Raw genomic sequence first — 22,950 nt, 5'->3', positions numbered from 1 at the left:
AAATAATGCTTGTGAAAATCATCTGCGATCAAGGAATTTAAGACATTTAGGAAAAACTGTGAATCAGTTGTACCTCTATACTTCACAGCCATTAAATATGACATTTACTAAAGTCTATCGATTCTGTCTATTTTTTTCTATATCTATTTTTTAATATTTTTGTTTTTGTGGACAGCATCTCTGACAAGCTGTCGATTAACACAGAATCATTTTGACTGAGTTTGTATAAGCAAGCAAAAATCACAGTAATGTTTACAGTGATGCACTCAAAACGGAGGAAAATATATTGCAATAAACTTTAAAATATAGAAAATACACAAGGTTTCTAAAGTAAAAAAAACTTTACTTAGTTACATGAGACTTAAATGCCTTTAATGTACCAATAACTTTCACACAATATGCACAAGGATACCAAGATGGAAGGTTTACGTACGCCAAACTACATGTATGTACTATTTAGACAACGTTAGAACTCAAATAAACAGTTTTATACAGAATCAGAAGAATTTTGTCTTAAAAAATATAAAAGCTGCACATTTCTGCTTTTAAAGCCTATAGACATCCATTGTAAGTGCAATACTGTAAATACTGTTTTCTAAGGCATAATATATGTGAACACAATATATTCATGATATCATAATCATATTCATGATATCGAAGTCATACTCACAGTGGAGCGCCGCATGCTGTTGCGGGACTGCGAGGTGGGCCTGTTGGTCTTGGGTTCAATGTTTTCAGAGGCTGGACCAGCATATGAACTGTGACGACGGGACTTCTGTTCCTGGAGAGCCATATGATATGCCACCTCAAACGCCTGTCCCAGCGTCAGGATGATCTCATAGGTCTGCGTCTGTACGGGGAACAGCCATTAGTTGAGTTGTTTAAAAAGTGGCAGACATTAACTATATTGGACCTGACAGTCAAACCGCAACCTGTAAGTGTTACTCATTTTCACATGTGAAGCGGACAGCCAATCAGAGAGATGAGACATGGAGAACATTTTTAAATTAATTGTTATATTTATCAAAATTAATATCTCACGTTGATTGAATTCAATGTCAGAAAAAATGTAATTAATAAAAAATAAATATTAAATTATACATTACTGACACTCGTATCCTCCAGTTTGATGCTGTTAAGTGCTTTGACACAATCTGTATTGTTAAAAGCGCTATATAAAGGTGATTTGACTTGACTTGAAATTACATATTAAATTAATATCCTGTGTAGATTCAATTCAGTATTTCAGAAAAAAAACATTTAGTTAAATATTAAATAAAATTAATATCCCGTGCAGATTCAATTAAATATTTCAGAAAAAAATATAATGAAATATTAAATAAAATATTCAATTCAATTCAATCTACCGGTATATCTAAAATAATAAAATGCATATAAGACAAAATCAATGAAAATTCAATTACATTTTGGTGAAAAACACCCTGACACAATTGCAGGTATATACCTATAACAGGGAGAAAAAAATCTTGCAGCATAATCTCTGTTAAAACAACCAGATTTAATGCAATTTCAGTTTTCAAAATTTCTACTCTACACATTCCTCAATCACAAACAAACAACACGCTACGAAGCCCAAGGGCCGCAGCCATTCAAGTAAGTGTTGATATTACGTGGGTAAATATATTTGATTTATGGTATTAAAGTTTCACTAGCAAATACCAAAATGTGTTTTTACAGCTAGCCAGTAAATCAGATGTGTTCAAATGTAAGCTAGTTAGCACTATTTCATTAATTAAGGGCTAGGTATGCTAGCTAGCTCAAGCTGCGATGCTCTTTCTTCTAGCTCTTTTCTGCTAGCTATATTTCTGTTATCATATAGTACTGGTCAAAATTTTGGACACATTTTTATTTTTTCCATTTTTGAAAGAAGTCTCTTATGCTAATCAAGCCTGCATTAATTTGACCCAAAATACAAAGCACTCATGTTGTGAAATATTATTACAATTTAAAATAATAGTTTTTTATTTTAATATATTATATTTATTTAATATATGTGAACCAGTCATAAGTCATTTTTCTTTTATGCCAGAAATCAATAGGATATTAAGGAAAGATCGTGTTCCATGAAGATATTTTGTAAATTTTCTACCCTGAATATATCAAAACATAATTTTTTATTAGTAGTATGCATTGCTAAGGACTTCATTTTAAAGGAGATTTTCTCAATATTTAAATTTTTTGCTCCTTCAGATTCCAGATTTTCAAATAGTTGTATCTCGAACAAACCATACATCAATGGAAAGATTATTTATTCAGCTTTCAGATGATGTATAAATATCAATTTAAAAAAATTGAGCCTTATGACTGGTTTTGTGGTCCATATGTATGAATTTCTATGATGTAAACTGAATTTTCAGCATCATTACCCAGTCTTCAGTGTCACATGATCCTTCAGAAATCATTATAATAGGCTGATTTATTATCGATTTTGGAAACAGTTGTGCTGCTTAATATTTTTTTATAACCTGTAAAACTTTTTTTAGGATTCTTTGATGAATAATACATTTTTAAAAAACATAATTTATTTAAAACAGACATCTTTTTAAACAATAAACTACTGCTTTTTAAAAAAAAATAAAAATTAATATTTTTATTCAGCAAGGATGTGTTAAACTGATGAAAAGCGATCGTATAGACTTATAATATAGTTAGAAAAGATTTCTGTTTTTAATAAATGCTGTTCTTTTTAAGTTTGTATTCATCGATGATCACTGTTGCTCAATGAAAGAATTCATTCAAGTTCTACTTACAATTAAATCAAAGTCAGAAATGTCATTTTTTAAATTTGTATTAGTTTACATGCATGTCAACTTATTACCAAATAAATTGTTTATATTTATGTTTGTATATGGTACGGTTTATTTAAATTTTCAATTAATTCCCATAAATTTCCAAAATTCCCCAGATTAAGTTCCCATGGAAAGTTTCCGGAAATGTTCCACCCCATTTGCAACCCTAGATAAAATAACACCCACCACTTCTACTGTAGTGAAGACATGGCAGAAGTGATAACCAGACTTCAGATCTTTTGTGATGTATGCAAATGTACAAAGGTCATCCGGATCCTGGGCTGCGCAAGAGATGTTCTGGATCTCATGCTCTGCAACCATCGCCTGCAAAAGTATAAAAATACTGAGCGAGTCCATCACAATTTTCAAACATCCGCAAAAAACATGAGCACTTCACTAATTCATAACCATACAGGGCTATGTAACCATATATAACCATAATCTATCATTCATGTCTGTGCTACAAATAGTGCAGGATGGGTCACTGTCGTACAAATCTCTAACTCTGATAGTGATGCTTAGCAAACGCCACTAATAATAAGAAACAGTTTAACTCTCCTGGTTTACACTGAGGTGAAGCACTGTTAACTTTAGTTACAGTATGAATTGGCAGTTGCTCATACCTTGGTGGCTGCGTCAACAAACTTGACTCCTTTATAGGTGATATTCAGTATTATGACGGGACCTTTCTGGTGATCCTTTGATTTCTGGTAAACATTAGAAGGCAAGAATTTATTTAAAAATGATCAATGGACCAAAGCAGACACACAACACTGTGCACGAAATGTAACAAACATTTAAGACATTATATAATAGCATATTGACTAATATATGTATATGTACCCTTATTCTAGCGCAGGCCTCCTGCGTAGATTCAATTCCTCGTAGGTCTCGGATGATCACAGACCCTAAATACTGGAAAAGGAAGAATGGAAAAATATATTTAGTCAGAAATGTACATTTATTCACCAAACAGATGCTTTTTTTAGCATGTTACATGTGAGGGATAGTAAAATAAAAATATATAAAATTTAAACAAAATAAATTGCAATTTTATGAAATATTATTACCATAACTTCTAACAATTTAAAATAACTTCTTTTCTATTTTAAAATATTGTAAAATGTAATTTTCAGCATCATTACTGTCACATGATCCTTCAGAAATCATTATAATATGCTGATTTGCTGCTCAAGAAACATTTCTGATTATTATCAATGTTGAAAACAATATTTTTGTGGAAAGCAAAATGAATAGAAAGTTCAAAAGTACAGCTTTTAATTAAAACTAATCTATATTAATCTATAAATCAATCATTATTAATATATCTATCGCTATTATGCTGCATAATACTTCCTCTCTCAGTTTCATCCCAGGATTCACATTTTAAAAATAACAATGACGTTCAAAAGAGCACTTTAATTTTTAATGTGGTGCTCATTAATGGATCTTTTATTATTTAAATCTAGACTCTGTCTTACTCTGGTTTTGATCTTGATGACCTGAGTCACAATCCTTCTGAAAATCCTTTCGGGGTTTGAGAAGTGTGGTGCTTGCTGTGAGTCTGAAGCCAGCTCGAGTCATTTCCTGATCCACCATCATTTCCTGACCTCTCTCTATATCCTTTGGCAAATTCAATTTTGCTTAAAAAGACCATCCAAGATGTAGATAAATTTGTTTCTTAATGGAATCAGATTTGGACCACGAAACCAGTCATGAGGGTCAATTTTTAAAAACTGAGATTTATACATCATCTGAAAGCTGAATAAATAAGCTTTCCACTGATGTATGGTTTGTTAGGATACAACAATATTTTGCTGTGATACAACTATTTGAAAATCCGAGGGTGCAAAAAAATCTAAATATTGAGAAAATCGCCTTTAAAGTTGTTCAAATGAAGTTCTTAGCAATGCATATCACTGATCAAAAATTCAGTTTTAATATATTTACAGTAAGAAATTTACAAAATATCTTCATGGAACATGATCTTTACTTAATATCCTAATCATTATTGGCATAAAAGAAAAATTGATAATTTTGACCCATACAATGTATTTTTGGCTATTGCTACAAATATACCCCAGAGACTTAAGACTGCTTTTGTGCTCCAGGGTCACAAATGTAGAATTACATCACTGACTCACCAGCGGATGCTCTGCAGTGAATGGGTGCCGTCAGAATGAGAGTCAAAACAGCTGATAAAAACATCACAATAATCCACAAGTAATCCACACCACTCCAGACCATCAGTTTATGCCTTACGAAGCAAAACAGCTGTGTGTTGGTAAGAAACAAATCTATCATTAAGATGTTTTAACCTTAAAGCATTGTTTGCGGCTAAAATTCGAGCCCTCTATTCATAATATTGCATTCTCCAGTGAAAAAGTCATCTCATCTGAATCAGGAGAGAAATATGCAAAGATCAAGCACTGTTTACAAGCCAAAACAGTTCTAAACATGTATGTGTGTGAATTTTGATCTGAGAAGACAACAGGGGATGGACTTTTTACTGGATGAAGTGTTATTATAGATTATGGCCAGAAGAGACTGTCTGAAGTTAAAACACCTTAATGATGGATTTGTTTCTTACGAACATGCAGCTTCACAAGACATTAACTGATGGACTGGAGTGGTTTGGATTACTTACAGATTATGTGTAAAGCTTTTTCAGCTGTTTAGACTCTCATTCTGACGGCACCCATTCACTGCAGAGGATTCACAGTTGAGCAAGAGATGGAAAGCTAAATTCTCAAAATCTGTTCCCATGAAGAAACAAACCCATCTACACCTTGGATGGCCAGTGTGTGTGGATTTTCAGCAAATTATCATTTATGGGTGAACTATTCCTTAAATCAATTTTTTTATAACTTTTTTACTCTGATAGTTTTTGGGTGTTGTTTTGAGAGCAACTGAAGAAAGTTACTATCATACCAACCCTTTGTTAAAAGCTTGGAATCCATTCCTATCAGTAAAAGTAGCATAAGTCTAGATAAATCTATTGTGAAGTGTATAAACTGACAAATCCTCATAGAAAAGACTTACTCTGGCCTCGTAAACGCAGGACTCGGTGATAAGCTTCTCAGGGTGATGGTGCCAGGTGGAGACTGTGGTATATGTGGCAGAGTGGCTGGAAGGGCGAATATTTAGACGTGACTGTCGATCTGCATGACGGTCCTAATGGAAAACAAGTGCAATCTGAGTCAAAAGTCACGTCAAAAAAAAAAACGCACAAAAAACCCCCTGTATATTTATATTCAAAGTGGAGTTATATTTAATGGTATTTTGCAGCATTTTACTATTGTTCCTCCATAAATTTAAAAGCATAATGAGTTTAAATTATTGAAAAAATTGCCGTATGCGGTATGAATTATTCATGTTCTGTGGTGTTCAGACGTGTTACTGTGCCCTGTGGTAACAGACATCAGTATTCAAACATGTACAAGAGTGAATTCTTCACAAAGACCTCATAACCATTTTAACTCATTTGTTAGAGAGCATGTGGAAGCATAAATAGTAAATATTACTAAATGTGTTTCATGAAAAATTCACTTTTAGTATTAAAAATAGCACTACAAACGCCACAACATCTGAACTGAAATCTTCATTTCATTTAACAGAAATAAGCTTCTTCAAAGATTTTTTTTTTTTTTTTGGTAAAAAGTAACAATAAAAAATATATTAAATAATAAGCAAACAATACTTTTTGTTTTCTGTTATTTAGGTCCAAAAAAGTAAAATTTAAATTAATTTGTCAAAAATGTCAATTTTAGACAAATGTCATTTTAGACAAATTTTAGACAAATGTAATTTTTCTCCCATGTGCAAAAAATGAAATAATAAAATATTAAAACTTTTCATTTACACTAGTTGCCAAAGCAACATTTCTCCATTTAATTTAGTTTATCTTGATGTACTAAAATAACTAAAAAATAAAATGGAAAATAAAAATAATAATTTTTATCTAAAATTAATATGAAAATGGACAATCCAAAAAAACTGATACAAAATATTAATAAAAACTATTCATTTTTATTTATTATGTAATTTAGAACTACACAGTTTGCAACATTTCTCACATAATGACTCCAATGTGATTCATCACTTGAAAGCAGTCATTATAATCACATTGATCATAGTCACAGATGTGCTTACATGCGAGCGTGATCTTTCGCCGAAGGAGCGAAGGGAAATACTGCCATCCTGATCCAACGCTCGGCTCTTTCTGCCTGATTCTCCCAATGGAAGCAGCATGTCCATAGAGCGACTGGTATATGGGTCCATATAACTGAGCGGTGACGTATTTTGAGACAACAGATCCTGAATCTGATACACATTAGCAAGGTAAAACATATTTATTGTTATATCTGAATATCATGTATTGAAATCCATTTTGGGCCTTAATGATGCTAAATTGAGTCTATTACCTTGAGTTGGGAAAAGCGGTTGGATTTGGAAGGTGCTTCCTCATACGGTCGCTCTGTTATTGAGGCTATGATTCTTTTTCTGTGACCAAGAAGGCCAATTTTCAACACCTGCATAGAGAAAAAAGAACTGTCAGTGTATCAGATCACAGTACACACAAAAGCTTACACACGAGCATGAAAAGCACATTTACATTAACAATTTCGAGCTCCCACAGGTTCTTAACGCAGTCCAGGGTGCGGTAGCCGCTAGACAGGAAGTTGTGCAGATACTCTCCAAGACCCAGAGTTTCCAGCCATGAGGACAGAGAGGTGCTGCCGTCACACCCCAGAGCTTTCACCTAACGGAGGAGAAAAACGCCGTCTCAAAATAAATTGCAAAGCATAGAATACATAATGCACTTTGAGAGACATTTTTTCAGAACTAACTTCACTTTCTGAGATATATTTCCAATGATTTTTAACCAACCAGTCCCAAGGTCATTTTAAATGGAAGTGGATGAAGTGTGTGCTTGATCTTTTTAAAAATAAATGCCACTCGGTTTCACACTTGGTGTCCAAATACTATTTAGGGACTGAAACGCGCTACCTTTGGGAGGCTTTTTGCTGCATGAAGGATTTTCTTTCTGTGGCCTGGGTCGGTGATGCCAATTTCCTGAAGGTCCTCATCTTCCATCACGTTACTCCCCTGAACATATGCACATTCACATTAGTTTCTGCTTTACTTCAGTTCACAAAAACAATCAAGTGTTGCATAAAAGTGACAGCAGAGGTAGTTTGCTGCAACACTTTCAGGTACATCTAGTACTTCTGAACATCAAACACTTAGTCAGCGCATTGCAAAAATATTCAAACCCGTAAGCAATTATTTCTTGTGAATTCATACATGTATACACACATATATGTATCTATGCATCCATCTAGCTATCTATATGTAATTATATATATACATATATCGATTAATCATAACTAATTGCATCTAAAACAAAAGTTTATTTACATAATATATGTGTAATGTGTATATTTATACGTATATGTAAATACACACACATGCATATATTTAAGAAATATTTACATACATTTAATATTTTTATAGTACTTACTTAGATAGTCCTGCAATGTGATAAATTAAATGTTTTAAATGAACAAATATTCCATGTAGTCTAAGACCATAAAAATGCATAATGCAATGTCATGTACCCTTTTATTCTGAAGCACTGAAATTTTGAAAATAAACTTTTAATATAGAATTATTCAGTTTAAATTATAAAACTATTTTTTGTATTATAGCAATTAAATATTACAGAATTAAGAAACACATTATAAAATAAAAAATACATACGTACTGAACACTCATTCAAGTATATATATTTTTGAAGTAAAAAGTTACTTTTTATTATATTTTCAGCCTTTATAAATTGGAAATATAGAAACTCACCACATCCCCTGACCAACCTGCTGTGGCAATCAATCTCCACACACAAAAGCCACTCACCATGTAGCGCAGGACATCGAAGCCATTGAGCACCAGTTTGCTCTCATACTGAGGAAAGCCCACGTGTTCCAGCCACTCCCCCACCGACTGCTCCAGCACGCGGCTCCCAGCTGCATCTGTCGACAAAGGATGGCGTTTGAGCAGCGAAAAACCATTTAGCCTGTAGCAGCGGCACTCGGAGGCCGAGATGTGGCACTGCCACATCATCTTTGGCCAGCAGAGCTGAGGGCAGCAGCAGCAACAGCAAGGCAGTGTCCAGGCTTGAGCGACGGCCCTCCGCTAGACGCAGGGCCCCAGATATACAGACTAAACTAGTAATGGAGATTCCTCCACAAGCCCTCACTGCAATGGAGATGAGGGCCAAGGCTGATGGGGTATGGAGGTAGACCTTGGCAGGTAGTCCTTTAAAGAAGAGCGTCAAGTCAATTAATTGGGACAATTTGGCGTCGCTCCTCAAGAAGAGGGCAAACAAACAAAACAACGTCTACTCAGCTTTCCTGTATCCGATTCAAACAATCGTGCCGTGGGATGTCAGCATGTTGCCCAGACAGGAAGATCCTAAAAGTTCAAGGAGAGCTTTTGGCTTGCAGCAAAATATCGAGATCTATGAGAAGCTACTAGGAAGTTGCAGGAAAGTGTGCCCTGCTTTGCCCCTGCTCTGCCCCTATGAAACAAACATTCCTTTACAACGCAAGGCTAGAAAAAACAGACTTGTCCTTGAAACTGGAAGAAAAATCCTTTAGTAAAGCCCTAAGAACAGCTGGAGAGTAAGAATACCAATGACAGTGAGTTTGCTACAACAGAGTCATGGATCCTCAAGCCGAGCCGTCCAACTCATTGATCAACAGTCCACAAAAATGCCACCAGAAGCCTAGCGTGAAGCCAGCTCGTCCTTCCAAAGATCTTCATGGCACATTTTCCCATTCCTCTCTCGAGTTGTTGATGAGGAACCCCTCCCACCATTAGATAGCAGCCGGTTTGACCACTTCCCCAAGCAGTCCAAGTAGCGTTCTGGTCACAGTTATCCAAGTACTCCTAGTCCTTCTAAGTTTAGCACCTCGCCGGACTCACATACCAGAGTGGAATGCACCATCGAAAGGAGGTAAAACCAAGCCTTGATCCAGTGGGAACAATTGATAAGAAACCCTGTTGATGGATCGGTCCCTCTTCTTGCAGCCCTGCCCCCTTGCACAGGTTGCTCCGTTCTTCTAGAAAATGTTCCCGACGGTCCTTCGGCCCCGATCGGGCAGCGTTCCGGTCACGGTAATCCAAGGACTGCTGGTCCCTCCGAGCTTAGATGCACCTCGTTGGGCTAACATACCAGAACGGAGCACGCCATCAAAGCGAGGTACATCCAACCGAAATGAGGTGAGCTCCAACAATGGATGGATAACCCCATAAGAAAGCCGGCACGGCACGGTCCCTCTTGTTGCAGCCCAGCCCCCTGCTCTGGTCGCTCCGTTCCTCTTGCAGACGTTCCTAAGGGTCTTGCGCTCGGGGGCAAGGATTGCTGCATCCCTGATCCGGGAACACTCAGTCACAGCAGCAGCTGCATTCAGCGCTCACAAAGCAAAACATCCAAATGACATAGTGCTCCTCCAGAAAGCCATCGGTAGCGCATCGGTCGCAGCTGGTAATCACCTTAAAGACATCTAATTTCAGCTGTGCATCATGTCCACTCACTGTTTCCGGCTTTCTTTCCTCTTTGACTTGCTTTTTACCCCAGTTCTCATTGACAGAGTCCTTTCCGAGAGCTCTGCAGGGCTGCCATATGCTGTCTGATGCTGAGACACGCTGCACGGCATATACGCTCTGCTCGTTCTCAAACCCCCCTCCCTCCCGTCTCTATGCCTCTCTTTCTCTATCTGTCTCTCTCTCTCTGTGGCGATCAATCCCCCCCACCCCCTTTTCTCTGTCTCACTCTCTCTCTCTGCCCCTCTATCTATTCCCCGCTCCCCGTACTGATTAAAATTGCACGCAGGCTCTCTGATCTTGCTGGTGCAGAAAGGACACCATAAGAAAAAGGAACAAGAGACAAACCCAAACCACACACTACAGTGCCAGGATCATCCAGGAGGGGAAAAATCCCGTATAGGTTCCTCTAACCCCGCACCCTGCAACCCCATCCCTATCCACTCTGCACTTAAGTGCTTCCAGAGCCTCTGCACTCTCTCTATGAAAAATTAAATCGCAGCCAAGCCACATACCACGGTAAAACATCAGAGGAATTAAATTCATGAATGTGTCACTATACCGGTGGAGAGACGGGGGGTGCTTGTGGGGTTAAACGTTAAGTCAGCGAAACACACCGTGCACATGCTGCACTTAACGTAATCCCACCCGTGACCACCTTCATATTGGACACATCTGAGTCTTATCGGCATAATTCAGGTTTGCCAGACGTGATCAAACTGTAGCGTTCACGTCTCGTGCGCAGATGACTCCGACCACGTTTTCCGTAGCATGATGTGGTCTAATTCAGTGTCACACATTGAGTGCTGCTTCATGCATGCATGTAGGGCATTATCTGCATGCAGCTGAGAGCAGGGGAATCATACGAACTGTCAGCCTGCCAGGGCGTTATTCACATACAGACATTGAATCAGGCTTGATATGTAAAGTGCATCCAAATATCTGTGGACACAAAAGGAGGTATAAATATTGGGGTGCGTTTTATTTAGCAGACACTTTTATCCAAAGCAACTAGCAAAACAAGGAAGAACACTAAGAATTTAGTTAACAGTATCAGCAATGCCACTATACTGAATTGTTTTTTTTTTCATGTAACATTGTAGTACATATTACATACATTGAGATTAATTCATTCAGCAGACACTTTTATCCGTCATGAGCAAAATGAGCAATTAATATAATGATAAAACTTAATTAATTAATAATATAATGATAAAACATATTTATCATTCTTAATATTATTTTTTAAATTTAATATACATTTAAATTTTTTTACAAAAAGAAATATAGAAAAATAAAAGTTTTATTTTTTCCCCTTTCCTCCAATATCACAGTCCTCCTCTTAAGAGCTCTTCAACTTTTTCCAATAAACAGTAGACATTAAAAATGGCCTATGGTGACACGGTAAGAATTTGAGGCGTGATAAAAATCACATATTTCAGAAAACACTGGCATTTTCATCACCAACAACAGCAAACAACTCAACAAGCGTCTCATTACACACAGACTCCCGTGAGAATTTTAAGGACAATGTCTCACCGAACAATAGCAATGTCTGTTCCTTTGAAGTGATCCTCTGCTGTACAATTTCTAAATAATTGTATCTCTCCTAGAAAAGTCCATTAAAATATAGTGCTCTCTCTCGCCATATATAGCAACTATCTTGGGAGGCTCCACTCAAGAAGAAAAGAATATCAAGTCCTAATTACTGAGTATCGTTGCGATGGCCACAGTAAATGGATCGTGATCTCATCTTTTTAAAGTAGGCCCTTGGCGCCCATTGTGTACCGGAGGGTGTCTGTGTCAAAATATCAGGTACAAAAATATCAGACAGACCAAATTGGGGTGAAAAGTGAGAGCCTGTGCTTGAGAAAGAAACCCGCTGATTGTTAAAGTCGCTAGTGAAACAGTTCTGACCCGAGGGATGATTAAGCCAAAGCAAAGCTTTATGGGCTGTCACAGAGGCTAGACTACTGTCAACATACTAGATTAGTTGTTTAGACATATTAATATGATTGTTTATAACAAGGCTGTCAAAATTAATTAATCTCATATTGTTTTGCCTTTAATGTGCCAAATGCTTTCATTTGCCTCTAAATATCTACATTTTTCTTTTAAAGATGAATTTGTTTCCTCTCTTAAAAAAATAAGTAAAAAATAAATGCAACACAAAATAACAAATTCCTTCAAATTTTTCTCCTTTACCAAAAAGAAAGCAAATATATACCATGGTGCAATAACAACATCACTGTTTTTTTGTTTGTACAGAAATAATACCATGTTTTTGACATACTATGGTACTATCATGGTATTCGTTGAAGTACCTTGGAGTATAATGCAAATGCCATGGTACAGTAATGGTATCACAACTAATCAGAATAGCATCAGAATATTTTCTATAAAGTAATATATTATAATACTAATACAAATAAAAACAATACAAAACTATATAACAATATAACTATAAAATAATATAAAACTGACCCTAAACTAAAATAATATTTATTTTATATTTCTTGCAAAGAGACACATTTGTTTCCTTTCTTAAGGAAAAAATTACAACACAAAAAATAGTTTTTGTCGCTGTTTTCTCAGCAACTTTTGTAACATTGTTTTGTTAGTTTATATAGCTTTGCTATCATAAAATTCAGCCATACAAAACATTGTCCAAAAACAAACAAAAAAGCATCAGCAACCCCCGATGAATTTAAGGCACATTTCATTCCTTCATCTCAAATAGTTAGAGATAAGTTTGATGTATGAAGTTAGTTTGAACACCCAAAAATTTAAATTCTGTCATAATTTACTAAAACTATCAAAAATATTCAGTATTTGAAATACTTTAAAATACTTTGAAATAATTTAAGCTGAACTAAAATGAAACCTAAATATTAAACTTAAACAAAAATGTTGACTTAAATGAAAAAAAAAAAACTAAAGCATATAGCATTGATAAATCTTGAAACAAAAAGTGAAAATATAAAAATAAAAGCTAAAAACATTGGACCTGATGTCATTTTTAAAACAGAAGAAATATCATCATACAGGTTTGGCATGACAAAGTTTTTTTGTTTTTTTCGGGTGGTAAGACTGTAAAAAGATTGTAAAATCCCTGATCCTAAGTTTGAAAATCTTGAATTTAGGTAACCAACTGCATAACTACTTTAAAATCCATACATTACACACAAGTTTGCAAAGTCTTTCTATTGCACGTGTGTGTGTGTGTGTGTGTGTGTGTGTGATATATATATATATATATCATCATTCATATGTAGCTCTCATACATATTTACCTTCCGAAGCAGGTTGATGCTCCTTGGAGATCTCGATGTCAGCAATTAGACTCATGATCTTTTCAATCTACGATACAAAATCAAAAAGAGAAGGGTTATAAAATGCAGTTAAATATTTAATTTCACTGTAATCTTCCATGACAGGTTAGTCTTCATTGGACTTTGTTAGAACTGATTTTAATTCATAATGCATATGTGTTGTTTGCCAAGACAACAACACAGAAAATCTTACAGTAGAAGAATGAGTTTCTCCTAGAGAGGAAACAAGAATATTATCAGAGACACCTTGGTTTGGTTACAGCCAGAACTGAAAATGTTTATGAAAACCAAAAAAAAATTAATAACCCAGTCACCCTGAACGGTCTACCAAAAACACACCGACTAGACAGGCAAACCGAAATCACATTCATAGGAACACTTCTCCATCCGTGTAAGCGCTTGAAGATTACTCTCCAATCAATAGACTTTTAGGAGAGGCCTGAAATAGAAAAACGCTGGTTTTTGATGTAATATTTAAAGTCTGGCAAACTCATCTGCTGTGTGCTCGTGGCATCAATATGCTGGCAAGCTCCTAGATTCATTTAGCAGTCAGATGCCACGGTTCACGTGCTAGATCCCCTCAAGCCATACAGGCCTTTGCATTTCCCACTCTCAAGTAACCTACATACTGTACTGACTTACTTCTGTACACTTTTCATGTCTGTCCATTATAGAATGCACAATGCATCATCACTTCCCAGAATCCCTCAGCTGTCTGTGCTCATGCCAGGCTTCATCTGCTCATACGTGTTCAGAAGTGCAGACATGTTACAGCTCACATTAAGAGAAGATTCTATATTAAGGTTAATGTTGAACGCAGGACATTTATACCAAAACTAGGCTTAATCTCAACTTGAAATCAAAATTAACTCTATTTGCTTTCTTAATGCAAGTCTTTTTGTGCACAATTCATGCTATTCCAAGATAAAACTAATCAATTCCTATCAAATAAAATGAAGTCCCACACCACATACTGTTTTATTTGGAAAGGCATAGCATTTAAAAAAACATTTTACTTTTGTAATATTTTTCATATTGACTTCAAGATGGATTTATAACAATACTGTTGGTTTCCTGTCAGAAGCCCTTTATTGTGGTGGTGGACGACAACTACTTTGCAAAATGTAATATTGTAAAATTTACTTTCTATGTTTATCTTGACACAAAAATGCATCAGTATAAACTCCTTTATACCAAATTTGAAATATAGTAACCATCCTTTGTTTAGATTTTTTTTGTTAGGTATTTTTAATTAGATGCCATATAAAAAAATTCAAGCAAGTATAATTTAATATCATTAATCATTATTATTAATAACATTGATATACTACTATATTTTTCTTAATATGTTGAATTAGATATTATTTTTATAGTTTACATTTTCTCTTTAATTTAAAGTTTTAGTAATTATTTTGTGTTTTTGTAATTTTTATTAGTTTTTTTAAGTCGAAATATTTTTTTTATTAGTTTTACTTAGATTAAATGAAAATTATAAATGTTTTGGCAACTCGCTGAAATATAATATGCTTTTTTTATTTTATTTCAAGTAATGATAATTCATATAAATTGGCAAAATGTTCTTTTTTTTTTTTTTTGTAGTTACCTATAAAAATCCCATATCAGACTTATGACAACAAAAACATAAAAAAGCCCTAAAACAACACATTTAACAGAGATGGACTACAATAATTGAAACTTTGACTTCAGTTGTAAGTCAGTTTCTGTCAATGCATTTATTATTTTGTCTGTTATAAGCATTTTTAACCCAGAATATTCCTGAAGGGTAACAGATTTTCATTTACAAACATACAGTGTGTAAGAAGGACTTCATATGTTGGATGCAGATTTCTTCAAAATGTGTAGACTCATGTAGAGAGAGACAGAGACGTAGCGGGAGAGCTATTGCAGTCGTAGCCTCCAGCCATGGAGTACCAAAAACAGTTCATGAAAGGCGAGCATTTTCATTCTGCAGAGACAGCAATAAGGAACATCACACAATGTCCAACCTAATGAGTGAATACATAGAAGCCAGCAGCTTGAGAAAATGTGAAGTCGGGGGGTAATAAAGATTTCATACAGCTCTGCCTCCTCCCATGTGCCAGAGTAGTAACAAGATTACAGGCTTCAGAGACTGGAGTGATGGCCAATGGCTTGCTGACACCACAGAGTCACTCTGATTAAAACAGAGACACCAGGACACGGGGATATGATCTCCTTCTGAAAATTACACAGTTTGCCATTTTACAATTCATAAGAATGGAGAGTGAAGATACCAATCTCTAAAATGCGACTGTCAGAAGATGCCTCCAAACTATTTGTATTAACAATCTGTAATACCATGCATATCAGAAAATAAAATGTTCTTCAAATTAAACATTATTTTAGCCCAGTTTTGCATAAAAAAAAATGCTTTTGTATACCGTATTAAAACTAGTGTTGTTAGTCAATTTTTGTATTAAAATATTTATAACATTCATATTAAATTGGGCAAATGACTTAATTTATTTAATTATTTATTCATTAATTAAATCAATCACTAAGTCAAATAAATAAATTAATAAAATGATTCAAAATAAAATTACAAAAAATAAATAAAAAAGCATTTACATAAATTTTAAGGGTTTAGTTTAGAAAAGCTCTCTCATTTTGAGCCTGTAAAATTGGGCTAAAATAATTCATAAAAAAAATTCTAATAAGCATAAACAAGATATCAAACCATGAAAAGACTTCTAAATATATTGTTTTATTTAAAGAAATAAGAGTTCAAGTATTTACTGGGTTGTACACATTCAATATATTTCAATCATTTTTCTTTGGTAATAAGCAACAAGTTATGCGAGTCATGGTGCATAAATGCATTTTAATGCATTATTTTGGTTATAATTACCTGCATGTTAAATCTGCAGCTTTAGCGTTAACCATTTGTGACCCTGGACCACAAAATCAGTCTGAAGTCGCTGGGGTATATTTGTAGCAATAGCCAAAAATACACTGTATGTGTCAAAATTATTGATTTTTCTTTTATGCCAAAAATGATTAGGATATTAAGTAAAGATCATGTTCCATGAAGATATTTAGTAAATTTCTTGCTGTAAATATATCTAAACTTCATTTTTGATCAGTAATATGCATTGCTAAGAACTTCATTTGGACAACTTTAAAGGCGATTTTCTCAATATTTTGATTTTTTTGCACCCTCAGATTCCAGGTTTTCAAATAGTTGTATCTCAGCCAAATATTGTCCGATCCTACATCAAATGAAAGCTTATTTATTCGGCTTTCAGATGATGTATAAAGCTCAATTTACTCTTATGACTGGTTTTGTGGTCCAGGGTCACATTTGACATTTGCTCCATGTAGTTGTACTCCTACCTGCATTCTTGTATTCACGCAAATGCAAATCAATTTTGATGAAAAAAAAATGAATGGGGATTGCAGCTAATTTTAAAAAAAACAGCTCAGTGAACATGCAGGCCATGTGTGTGGAACGGGCTGTAAAGTCTCAGAAGCTCTCTGACAGGTGAAAGCATTTGCCGCCCACTTCTTTTTCCCCCGTGCACATCTTTCACTTTCATCTGAAGATACGTTCCCCCTGACATCTTCCATTTGCATATGAATTATGAAGAGACTTATATTGCCATCTGTGGAAAGCATGTTTGACCGCTCACACAAAATGATTTTTAAACAGGTCTTCTGCGGAAGTTCTGAAACATTAACACAATGAGCTATGGGCTGCTATAGTCACACTGACAGAGTTAAAACTGTGCACGGAGATTCCTTTACATACATTTAAGTATGACCAATACTGTCAAGAAATTATTTCGGTATCAATGTTTGAGTTATTTTATTGTGTGAATCTCAATGATAACTGATTCTGACATAAAATATATATATATATATTTTGTATTAATGTTTCAGTCATTATATCAAGTAAAACTGTTGAAGGTGTGGGAGTTATTCTTTTTTTGTTTTAAAGTTGGAACTGTTTTTTGGTATTTTTCCTGCACACCTATTGATTACCAACAGGTGTGCGAGAATAATTAAAATAAAAGGAAATAAAATTTTTATATTAACGTTTGAGTCGTTTATTCATGTCAATTTTTATGGCAACTGATTTTAAAATAACATAAAACAATAAAAATGCTATAATAAAATTTAATTTCTTTATTAATGTTTGAGTCATTTTATTGCATAAACCAGTCTGGTAACTGAAAATAAAGTAAAATAAAATAAAATAATAAAATATTTTGATGTGTAAACCTCTATGCCAACTGGTTTTAAAATAAATCAAATAAAATAGTATTAACTTTTAATAGATTCTAATGTGTAAACCTCTACGGCAACTTATTTGAAAATAACATTAAATTACATTTTAGTATAAAATTGAGTTATTTTAACATGTAAACCTCTATGGCAACTGATTTAAATAAAATAAAATAAATAGTATTTGAGTATTAACATTTTAATAGTTTTATCATGCAGTATAACTACTTATATCATCATGAGCTGAACGCCTTGAATATTGTGCGTCAAAAGTCAAATTTATAAATGCATCAAAACTTGTAAGCCTTTTAGTTTGTCAATCTCTTGCAAAAAGCTATTGCACCATAGTACAGTGATTGTAATACTTGAGTACAAAAACAAAAGTAGGCCTACATTTTCATTCATATACCATGCTAGTTACATTGCATTTCAATCACATCACAAAATTTCAAGGTAATACTGGATGCTGCCAAGGTACAGGCATATAGGAGAACATTTTTTATATCAAAAAGATCACACGCTTCAGAAGTTGTGTCCGAGGAAGGTTCATTACCGTGACTAACGCACAAACGCTGATGCAGCTGTTTTGCGGCGCGATACGCCGTGAGCGTGTGCCAGCATGTTGGCTCTGTCTGGCTGTATATTAGCGCTCCGCTCAGAGTTGGTTTGAATCGGTGTGTTAACAGCAGGACCACCTCGTTCTCAAAGTCATTTCTCCAAACCCGGCCTCTCTCATTTTCTGCCTCCCGCTCTCAGACTTATAGATGTCATCTATATATAATATAAGACAGGATGTTCTGAGAACAGGACACTCCTGAGCGCCGTGTAGATGATCTGACAGCAGCTCTATTAAACGTTAAATCTACAGTTCGAATAACGCTCCTAAATCTGATAATATAATCCATCCCAGCAGCACCAGACAATAATATTTCATAAAGCTTTGAGTATAAATGTGATCAAAGTACGTGTTTTTATTGCAAAGCGGATAGTTCTGATTCTGAATTCTGATAGGATGAGCTTCGCAAGTCAAGCATTTGTGAAATACTCGAAATATGCACTCATGTGACCGCACAACTGAATTTAATATTAATGTGCCAAGTTGCCGCATTATCTTTGTCTGTTTAGCAATGACCTAGAAACCCAAGCAAGAACCTGGAAAAACAAAGCATCCGCATAGCAACACCTTGGATACCAGTCAGATCACCACAGCAAAATTGTTATTGTTTTAGTATTTTTTTTTTCTATTATAGTTTATATTTTCATTTTAGGGTTTATTTTGTAATGCATTTTTATTTAACTTTAGGTTTAATTAATTTTGTTATATTTTCTTGTCATTTTATGTATATTCTAATATAACTATTTAGGTTTAATTTATTTTTTATTTCAATTTTAGTTTTAGTTTTTATTTATTTCCAGATAGATAGTAATTTTAGTGTTTCAGCTTAAACTAAACAAAAATTAGAAATACTGTCTTGACTGAAATTGTTTAAGTTTAAAAATGGTTTTAGATGCTCTTTAAACTAAAACTCTTAAAATGGTTTTCAATAAACTGAAATAAGGCTGAAATAAAATCAAATATGAATTTCACAAGAACAATATTAAAAGATTAACAGAAATGTTACATAACTTTAATAAATAAGTTTAAGCTTACTAACATTAGAAATAAAATTAAAAATAAATTAAAACTACACAGAAATACTAATAAATACTATTCAAAATATATATACAATATACAAATAATTGTAAAATAAAGACAAACAAAATATAAAAATAAAAGCACAAAATATTAATTACATAATAGTATATAAATATATCCAAGCAATCAAGTAAACCTAAACAAATACATTAGCAATTCTAGAGCAATAACCTATAAAATCTTAGCAATCTGCTGCTGTTTGATTTAAGCCACTCAAAGCAGAGCAATATAGGGTTTGTACCAAGTTTAAAGAAATTTTAGCCAAAAAAAAAAAAAAAAACAGTGTAACGTCCAAGTTTGGGTGGCTTAAGGCTTTGTCTTATTTACAGAAAATACAGATACATTGTTACAACAGTCTCAGCTGATGGCCCCAATAATGGCGATCGGTGACTGAATCTACATGCGTGTTTGTCACTGCGATTAGCACGAGGTGTGAAGGCAGCGCTGCACTGGTCGGGGTGCTGATGACTAAAGCTCTTACACAAGGAGAGGGGAGAGGAGCGCCTGTGTGTGCGGCGTGGGCCGACCCCTGGGAAGCTTCCTGAGAAGATGCGGAGTGACAGTTAAGGCCCAATTAGCCCCGTGCGCTGCGGCCAGCATAGAGCAGCAGAAGGACTGATGGGCCCAGCCAAGCGTTCAGCATTCAGCCACTGGCGCTGATACTGTCAAGACTCCCTCCCTTCCCTCTCAACCGTACACACTGCCAGAGTTCCTTTCCCACCCACAACCAGTGCTTTTAAAAGTAACACATTACATTGTTGCGCTGCCCATAATAAAGTTCTAAAAATGAAACAAAAAGTTACATTGTTACTTTTTATGCAAAGTAACATGACAGTTCAACCAAAAATGTAAATTCTGTCATCCTTTACTCATGTTTTGTTATGAACCAGTGTTACTTTAGTATTATTTACATACTTTTATAGTTTTTAATAACATTTTACACTAGCTTTTCATTTTCATTTTAAATCTAGTTTCATTTTATTAATATTTAATGAGTTTTTATAATTTTTAATAGTTAGGATAATCATTTTAATGTTAGTTTTAGTTCTAGTAGTTTTATTTCTTCAGCTTATTTTTACTTATTAATATTTCTTTCTTTTTAAAATGTTCATCTAATTTTTTTTAAGCTTTGTTTTAATTAACGAAAAACAATTTTTGTTAATCTTTAGTTAACACTCTTTAGCACCAATGTTACAAAAAAGGAGGAATATGCATTTGTCTGAAAATAAATGACAAGAAAAGTCATGTAGGTACAGTATAAATTTTATAAAAGTAACATGTTATATTATTGCTTTACTCCTAAAAACAGACTAATTAAATGAAATTGTAATTAAATGAAAAAAGTGAGGTTTGAAACTGTAATTTTCAGTAAATAAATAAAAAACACTCTTTTCAAAAATGCTATCACTATGCTTGGTTAGCAGTTTTTTTTTTAAAGCTCTGTTTTTTTTTTTTTTTGGACAAGTTTGACTTACTGTAGCTTGCACGTGAACATTTCTTATTATTATCAATGCTGAAAACAGTTGTGCTGCTTCATATTTTTATTGAAACAGCAATTTTCAGGATTCTTTGATGAATAGAAAGTTCAAAAGAACAGCATTTTTTTAAATCTTTTGTAACATAAATGTCTTTACAGTCACTTTTGATCAATTTAATGCATCCTTGCTGAATAAAAGCATTAATTTCTCTCAAAAAAAAGAAAAAATACTGACCCCAAACTTTTGAATGGTAGTGTATATTAAAAGTAACTTTCGGTGTAAATTCAAAACTTTTAACACGTCTGCTCTGGGTTGTCCCTCATGAGAGGAAGTCTCATGTTCTCCCTCCTATGCTCTTTAATCTGTAGCTCATCAGCTCTTACCTCGTCCCATTCAGAGGCAAACGAGGGCATCTGCTCCATTTCCTTCCTATCAGCAGCACAGTTGGACAGGGATTCGCTCCGGACACCAAGAGGCCCGTCGTCCTCACAATGAGGGGAAGCCAGCAGGTCGGAGTCTGATTTAGAAAGGCTGCGTGCCAACTTTAGATGCCCAGGTGGCTTCCTCAAAGTCTGGGGTGACTGTTCAGATGACCCATCCCTCTCAGTCTGGTCCGGACGGGCCTGAGCGTCTGGTGCGGGATTGGACATTCCTGGCTTGGTGTTGTGGGTCTTTCTGTCTGGAAAAGCAAAGCAGGGGTTTGTCTGGGGGTCTGGACACGAATCCTCTTTACCTGTGATAAGCAGACTATTAGTCCTTATCCACCTAGTATTATTCAGCATAAGCCTTATCCATAGTATTATCCATGGAATTAAACTTAAACTAGCAGCCTCCCAGATCTACAGCAGTACTAACCACTGTAAGCTTTCGTGGTACTAGTGTTTTTCAACCAGGGAGGGTTTAGGTGCCTGATCTACATTGTCACAGGGGTCCACCCACAGTTTGTGTTCCTCTGCCCTCCCCTTGCCAAGAAAGTCCATGGGTTTTTTGAAAAGACTCTTTCCTTCCCCTCCCTCCCTCCCTGCCTGCCTGTCTGTCTGTCTGTTTGACTCACTACAGACGCCCGGGTCCCTGCAGTGCATAACTCAGAAGCTTGCAGCCTAAAACAATTGATCACAAATCAATCAACAGCGTACATTAAAATGTGCATAATACAGCTCGAAATAACATCAGCTGAAACAATGGGGTTAGACTCGTAAAGGAGGGATGTTTAAATAAATACAATAATTCTTAAAATAATAATTGAAGCAATAAAATGATAAAATAATTATAAAGATTATTAAAGTTCAGTTTAGAACAATATGTTGAAATGGTTCTTTGTGTCAGGGTTTAAGGTCTTTACTCTTATAAAATACAAATAAAACAAAACTTTAATAATGTAATTCAAATAATAAAATACAGTATTAAGTATTAAAGGGGACCTATTATGCAAAACTCACTTTTATAAGGTGTTTGAACACAGTTGTGTGGCTGCAGTGTGTGAAAACATCCAGCCTCATAATCACGAGTGGGACTTATAAAATTTATGATAGCATGCCATGCACCATGAGACCAGCTATGTTGTTATTTTTATCGTGCTGTGCTCACCGTCTGTGCAATTCATAAACGCAAATTTATTATGCACAGTACAATCAGATGACAGACTTTGAAACAGAGTAGTTCTCTGTAAAGATAACAGGCTTGTACGAATCGTGCAATGTTTATTTGCAAAGGCTAGCACTGCTAATGCGGGAGCTCCAGCTCTTGAAGCTCCGCCCTCTTCTC

At 34.8% G+C, this 22,950-nt stretch overlaps 1 protein-coding gene across 1 annotated transcript in view; it reads right to left on the bottom strand.

Moving 5' to 3' along the window:
• anks1ab (ankyrin repeat and sterile alpha motif domain containing 1Ab) overlaps positions 1 to 22,063 on the bottom strand; it is a 30,332-nt gene extending 8,269 nt beyond the window's left edge. The window contains exons 1-12 of the mRNA XM_079376892.1: positions 21,570 to 22,063; positions 13,711 to 13,777; positions 8,727 to 8,842; positions 7,821 to 7,919; positions 7,426 to 7,572; positions 7,235 to 7,342; positions 6,963 to 7,133; positions 5,853 to 5,984; positions 3,654 to 3,725; positions 3,434 to 3,517; positions 2,997 to 3,134; positions 671 to 850 (exon numbers count right to left, since the gene is read on the bottom strand). Of these exons, the coding sequence (XP_079233018.1) occupies positions 671 to 850; positions 2,997 to 3,134; positions 3,434 to 3,517; positions 3,654 to 3,725; positions 5,853 to 5,984; positions 6,963 to 7,133; positions 7,235 to 7,342; positions 7,426 to 7,572; positions 7,821 to 7,919; positions 8,727 to 8,842; positions 13,711 to 13,777; positions 21,570 to 21,968 (1,713 nt within the window). The 5' untranslated portion in view covers positions 21,969 to 22,063. The remainder of the gene's footprint in view (positions 1 to 670; positions 851 to 2,996; positions 3,135 to 3,433; positions 3,518 to 3,653; positions 3,726 to 5,852; positions 5,985 to 6,962; positions 7,134 to 7,234; positions 7,343 to 7,425; positions 7,573 to 7,820; positions 7,920 to 8,726; positions 8,843 to 13,710; positions 13,778 to 21,569) is intronic.
• Between the last annotated feature and the right edge of the window lie 887 nt (positions 22,064 to 22,950).

The sequence above is a fragment of the Barbus barbus genome (assembly GCF_936440315.1).
Source record: "Barbus barbus genome assembly, chromosome: 25".
In the NCBI taxonomy this organism is placed as follows: Eukaryota; Metazoa; Chordata; class Actinopteri; order Cypriniformes; family Cyprinidae; genus Barbus; species Barbus barbus.
Note: the sequence above shows the minus strand (reverse complement) of the source record. Positions and strands in the feature narration are given on the sequence as shown.